Consider the following 6399-nt stretch of genomic DNA (forward strand, 5'->3'; position numbering starts at 1 on the left):
GGAAAAAAAGGACAGTGGCAGAGTCGTAAAAAAATTCAAATGAGGGCAATATTGTCTTTTTACACGAATGAACAGTGATTATGGTAGCTTCGTATTTTTCCATAAATGAAAGGGCAAAATAGACTGTTCATTGTGCTTAGCACAGTGTAACAGTGCATCGACGCTTTAAATTCTTAAAAAGATGACCGGATTAAGAGAAAAAGAAAGAAGAAAACTATATGTAGAGTTGTAGACATGTAATGTGGGTTGACAAAGATTTCCATGGTTGTTAAAGAAGCATTATGATAATACACAACAAAATGCAATACTTGATCAGCAGACGCCAGACTATGAAATCAAAACATCAGAAAAGAGGATTCTGAGAATGAATTCAGAGATTTCTTTTACTATTGATGGACTGTATACAATTACACTAGACCAAACAAAAGAGGGTTTACAATACTTGATATGAATTACTGTACAACTAACACTTGCAGCTGTCTATCTAAAGTTCTAAACCTTTTTCTTGTACATTTATAAACCTGTGTATAATTCAAAAATGTAAACCTCTTGAATAAATTACTCTTCTGCACTACTTTTGGGTATGTCTTCTTCTCTGCTTCCAGTAGTCACATTTTCAGCTTCTCTCCTTCCTTACTTCCAGAACTTGAAGAAGTGTTCCAGAACTTGAAGGAAGTTTTTGAGACAGGGTTTCAGACTACTTTTGGGTATGTCTTCTTCTCTGCTTCCAGTAGTCACATTTTCAGCTTCTCTCCTTCCTTACTTCCAGAACTTGAAGAAGTGTTCCAGAACTTGAAGGAAGTGTTTGAGACAGGGTTTCAGTCTCAGACATAAGGCCTCTTGTCCTGAAAAAGAAAGCCAACAATTTTTGCAACATTTCCATGAAAACTAAGCAGAACTTACATAAGACAATTGAATGTGCATACCTTACGGGAGCAGTATTTTTCAACTGCTTCTTTCTTTTCTGCCCCATACATTTTTCATCAGAAGATGTAAATGGATCCCAAGTTCCTACATCTGCACGATACAAAACTTTTAGTAGTCATGCTCAGAGGACTGAAACTTCACATTACAGAAAGGTAAAACAAACCTTGAAGCAGCACATCATCTCCATCACTATAGCCTGTCAATCTCCAAAATGCACGACCATCAGCATCGAACAGATAAGGCTCTGTTCGCACAGAATCTTGTCATAGCATCCCTGTAAAGTAACAATTAGCAAAGTCACAACCAAAGACTCATGATGAAGAAACTGAAAAGTGGGATTTAATATTTCCTTTACTATTTTTTAATATTGTTTTTTGATATTTTACTACTAGAAAAGGGAACATACTTGATTTCAAGGCTTTTGCTTCAAGCAACTCTGCATGATCTTGAGCTGCTTCACTCTTCAGTCGCGAAACAGTAGATTCGTGATCTGAAGAAATTGAAGCAGCATTGTCTCCTGCAGTAACTGCCTTGGCCTCGGCCACCTCTGCTTTCTACTGCTGCTTGATACTTATCTCCTGTGCAAAGGATTAGATTAAGTCAGAAGGGACATGTAGGCTCCGAAAGAACTTGTTCTAAACTAAATCAATGTTACCTTAGCCTTCGCAGCAGATACTTTCGTTTTGCTGCGATCTTACTTTTAGAGAATATTTCTTTTTGGCTTTCTATGAAATTGCTCAGTGATCTGGAGGAGACATTGCAAAAATTATCAGCATATGCTTTAACAGGAAATATATGGAGTTTTAACTTATAACTAATATATTATATGGTTTTCCTGCTTACTTGGTGCCAAGGGCCTCATCACAAAGGAAAGTTAGGACTCTAAGCTTCTGGGAGAAGTCCAAGGAGTCATACCCCTCAACTCCTCTACTAAAGAAATCTGAGGGCAGTTCCTACAGTAGGAGTTGAGACTCAGAGAAGTAGCTCCTCAAATGTTCGAACCAAGAGTTTTCGTTCAAAGGCCTTAAAGGAAATAAGATTGATGGTCAACTATTTCATTCTACAAGCACGTGTAAATAAACTTGACAATAAAACCACTAAGGCAAGATTGAGTATACAAACTGATTTATACGTTCAATTGAGTATTATATAAAAGTGAGTTACTAGGTAGTAGTCTTACTCTTTTACGTCCCCCGTCTTCTGTATCTCAGACAGGAGTTTGGCCTGGAATCGGATTATTGAGGAGTATCGTTGATGCATTAGGTATCTGAGAAGAGATTCAGCATCTTCTTTGCTGAACTTAAGAACCTACAGTAAAACAACAATAGATGAGATTCAGGTCTAATGATACATGATTACACGCATTTTTATACGTGTAATTATATCTAAAATATTATAATTAAGCTAATCCTCAAGTTAATTAACATATAGTTAATATATTTTTTATTTATTTGTAGGTAATAAATGGAGTTACGGAAATTGCGAGAAAACAAAGCGAAAATGGAGCAATCTGGAGTTTGGATGGAAGAATGAAATAGTCAATCCGGGTCAACCATTATCAATGCTATCAAGGGAGTGAAATCTAAGTGCCTCCAATAGTATTTGCGGAAATGCATTGAGAAGAAAGAAGAAAGAAGAAAGAAGAAAAGAGAAGAGAAGACAAGAAAAAGGAAAAAAAAAAGAAAAAGAAAAAGAAAATAATAGCCTTTGCTGACGTATCAGCCTTTTTTGTTCCTTCTTCCCCTCCCCACGTGCACTCTTCTGTTTATACTTTATTTCCTTTCGTTCTTCTTTTTATTTCCTTTCCTTCCTATCACTTGTTGACACGTGTCCCATTCCTCTCTCTTCTTCCAACCCTACATCTGCACACCCATATATATATATATATATATATAAGAGTTTCTATTGGGACCTCCAAATATGCTCACTTGACCTCACTCTATTATGAATTATTAAATGACATATATAACCTACTATAAAATGACTATTAGGGACAATAATTATATCAAAAAAATGGTTATATTTATTTTCTCTAGACTTTCCAATTCAATAATATTAGATTGCATTCTTTATTATTTTCCCTATCTATTTTCATTTTCTAATTTCACTACATACTCATTAAAGCATTCGTATATATATTTATTAAGAAATAAAACTATGATCAAGATAAAAATGTATGATATGCATATTGAAGGCATATTGGTCACGGAGAACAAAATAAATTGTATTATGCCCTAAATCTAAATCTATCCATTATATTTGTAAAAAGAAGAAGAAAAAAAAAAGAGCTAGCAAATAAAAAAAATAAAAAATATTTAAATAATTAATCATGAGGTACAAAAAATAGAGAAACATTAAGAAAAAATGATTAATCTTTATTTGTTTAACAGCTAAAAAAGAAAAAGTAAATAAAAAAATCACATAATAGTTCAAGTTATTTTATTTTTATTAATTTTTAAAACTCAATACCTTGTGTTTTACTTTTTTTTTATTGGATAAGAGATTTATGTTGTCAAATTAAGGAATGGAGATGTAATTAAGATTTATAGAGTAATTAAATCATTGAAATGACTAAGTTTTTTATTATAAAGATCTTAGTTTGTTTGTAAATTAATTATATGAGTGAGGTTATTTGAGGAACTTTAGTGAGGTTTAATGAGCAAATTAAGTATTTGAAAATTTGATAGGAGGTGTAAAAAGCATAGAGGTCAAGTGAGTAAATTTGGAGGTTCCAATAGAAAAACTCTATATATATATACCCATCTTCCTCTCTTCTACTATAGCCGGAAACCACCCCCAACTCCATCATTTCTTTTCTTTCTTCACCGAAGAACCCACCTCCCTCTCTCTCTGTCTCTCTCTCTCTCCCCTCCATTTTTTTAAATCTCTTACCATTTTCTCTCATCCATCACCTCACACTCTCTCCTCTTCCCTTCATTTTTTTTTTTAATTTCAATCTTTTGGGATTGGACACTCAAGACCTCAAGGGAATCATCATCAAGAGTACCACACCTTAATTTGGGTAGTTGGGTGAAGAAATTGCTTGATTCATACTAGCTCATAGCTAGAAGTGACCAAACTAACTCTCCCATCTCTTCCTTATTATATATTTCATAATTTTTATATACTTTTGTTGATGGATTCTTGTATGGGTTGTGAATAGTTCGATTTTGAGAGTTAGGGTTGTGAAGCCCTAACTCATCTTGTGTAAATATTGATGCTTTAAATGAAATAAATGCAATTTCCATTGTGTGTGCTTTAAATATGAATTTATTGGTCCTTAGAAGCATGTTTCTAGGTTTTGTCACCCTTTGAAATTATGTTGTGGCCAATTGTGATGAATAGATTGATAAATTGACAACTTATTAGTCTTGTTGCATCTAGGATTTAAGTGTGGTAACCATTAACTAGCTTAATTGTAGCTAAGCTTGCTTGGGTCTCTATTATCTTTCACTCTAAGCCTCTAATTTTAGATATTGCGGCCTTAACCGGCGTAATGCCTAAGTTAGAGAGTTGATTGTGGCCCTAACCGGCATAATAGATACATCGAAAGGATAGTTGGTTTAGTAGCCTTGACCGGTACTAAATACGGGACTTAACACATATAGGAAATGCATGCATTTGTGAAATTGGCATCGATATTTGCAAGAGAGTTAGTGTGAATCACCCGACACTCCCATGTTTCCATTAATTTGAAATTCGAATTTAATTTCTTGCTTGATAATTAGTTGTTTGCTTTTATTTTAGTTTGCATTTAATTTAGTTAATTCTCCATTCAAAACTCCCAAGCAAAATTCTACATTCCATTGTGCATAACTCATTTGGGCTACAAGTTAGTGGCTTTGATTAGGTTTAGTGTGAGCTAAGCTGAGCATTGCCGAGGCTTGGTGCCTTGTGAATATTATTTTACTTTATTTATTTTTATTTTTCATTGTATGCTTTTGAGTCACTCTAGCGCCAATTAGCTCGGTTAGATCCAACACCTAATCCCCGAGGTACGATAATCAAGGTTTTAATACTTCCCTTACTTGACAACGATTCGTACGCTTGCGAGAGTTTATGTATCAAGTCAATACACATTAAGTCAATGAAGTAATTCAGACAAAAAAAAAGTCAATGAAGTAACACAACAAAATCAAATATGCACCAAGAAACAACATTTCTTGTGATCAAACACAGGAATTCAGTGAGCATTTAAGCGTTTAGGGGCCATCAACAAAAGAAGATGATTTAGAGGACCATTTATTAGTCCAATATTCAAAACAGAACAGAAGTTTAAATAGATTACCTCTTCAAGGGCCACACAGAACTCTATAAACTGTAGGGCATGTCCTACATCCTGAGGATGTAGTTCAATGCCCGCAACAGTTGTTAAGGGAACCCCCAAAGGCAGAGGAAGTTCAGGCTCAACTACTTCCTCCTTTGCCTTCACTCTGCGAGGTTCCCTAGGAGCCTTGGCCTTCCTCTTGCCCTTGCCAACATCTTCTATTTGGTTTTCTTCCTCTCTATTTGGCTCAGACACTCCCGCAGGCTCCTGTGTCAAAAATTCAAAGTTAGCATAAACATAAAATTTTTTAAATGACATAAACAATAACAATATGCAGCAACACCAATTTCAACATAAGCTATGCGAAACCTCCTCTGAAGGATTCTCTGAGTCAGGCACAGCTCGACCAAGAGGTTCTTTACCTACTCGCTTCCTGTGTAATTAACATTTGTCTAATCAGCATATCAAAAACATCCGCGTTACAAAACCCAAATGAATACATGTATAGCAAATTAAGCAAAACATTTTAATTTGTCTTACATGCACACACTGCAGTTGTAGGTCCCGCAACATTTCGGACACTTTCAATCATCTGAAGCAGCCGCCTCTTCTGTAATATCTACATATCTGTTTTCATCATGCAAGGCACCATTAATATGCAAATTTTATCATTTTACAAACCCTATACATGGAAAAATGAAACAAATTGAGTCTCTGAAAATCTAACCTTTCCTTGAGGCACCGCTCGCAGATCTTGATCTTGCATTGGCGTTTCCCCATGACATTGTTGCACAAGAACACACGTTTCGTGGTCCTTTGGCGGCACTGAAACAATTTTAACCACAAGTTAGTCAAGGATTCAATTAAATGACCAAAACACAAACATGAAATTCTCTACGCTTCCACCCACCCTTCTAACACTTGCAGTTTCTTCCTCACATGATTAAACATTAAAGAGATTTGTGATTATGAATATTTCTGTATATCTCAAGAACGAGGTTACAAGCCATATATGTACAACTACTGTCCTCACATCTAGGAGCTGATGTAGGAGCTATTCTAGGTAAACAAAACAAGAATAATAACTACAGAAGATTACATGAGAATATCTACTCAATGCACTACTCAATGCAAGATAATTACGTAATCAGTTAGGATCCTTTTCTTCATTACTCCCCCTCAAGTTAGGAGTGTAGATGTTGATC

General features: G+C 35.0%; 1 protein-coding gene and 1 long non-coding RNA gene across 2 annotated transcripts; both read right to left on the minus strand.

The window, feature by feature from the left end:
* Positions 1–1341: 1341 nt before the first annotated feature.
* On the minus strand, positions 1342–1976 carry LOC121051577. The gene is made up of 3 exons (XR_005806125.1): positions 1771–1976; positions 1583–1672; positions 1342–1505 (listed from the first exon to the last, which is right to left on the minus strand). It is a non-coding gene; the product is annotated as an uncharacterized LOC121051577 (long non-coding RNA).
* A 127-nt stretch (positions 1977–2103) lies between these two features.
* On the minus strand, positions 2104–6159 carry LOC112191034. The gene is made up of 6 exons (XM_040513580.1): positions 6105–6159; positions 5922–6019; positions 5735–5821; positions 5564–5627; positions 5216–5461; positions 2104–2235 (listed from the first exon to the last, which is right to left on the minus strand). Coding segments are annotated over exons 3-6 (444 nt in total). The 5' UTR covers positions 5737–5821; positions 5922–6019; positions 6105–6159.
* Positions 6160–6399: the final 240 nt, after the last annotated feature.

This window comes from Rosa chinensis, chromosome 2, assembly GCF_002994745.2.
Source record: "Rosa chinensis cultivar Old Blush chromosome 2, RchiOBHm-V2, whole genome shotgun sequence".
NCBI classification, from domain to species: domain Eukaryota; kingdom Viridiplantae; phylum Streptophyta; class Magnoliopsida; order Rosales; family Rosaceae; genus Rosa; species Rosa chinensis.

Bases quoted from the DNA above. Each gene is read 5' to 3' on its own strand.
- LOC112191034 (XM_040513580.1), bottom strand. The intron at 5,462-5,563 runs GTTTCGCATAGC...TTTTTGACACAG, and splicing joins CAGAGAATCCTTCAGAGGAG to GAGCCTGCGGGAGTGTCTGA. The intron at 2,236-5,215 runs GTAATCTATTTA...GTTTTACTGTAG, and splicing joins TCTGTGTGGCCCTTGAAGAG to GTTCTTAAGTTCAGCAAAGA.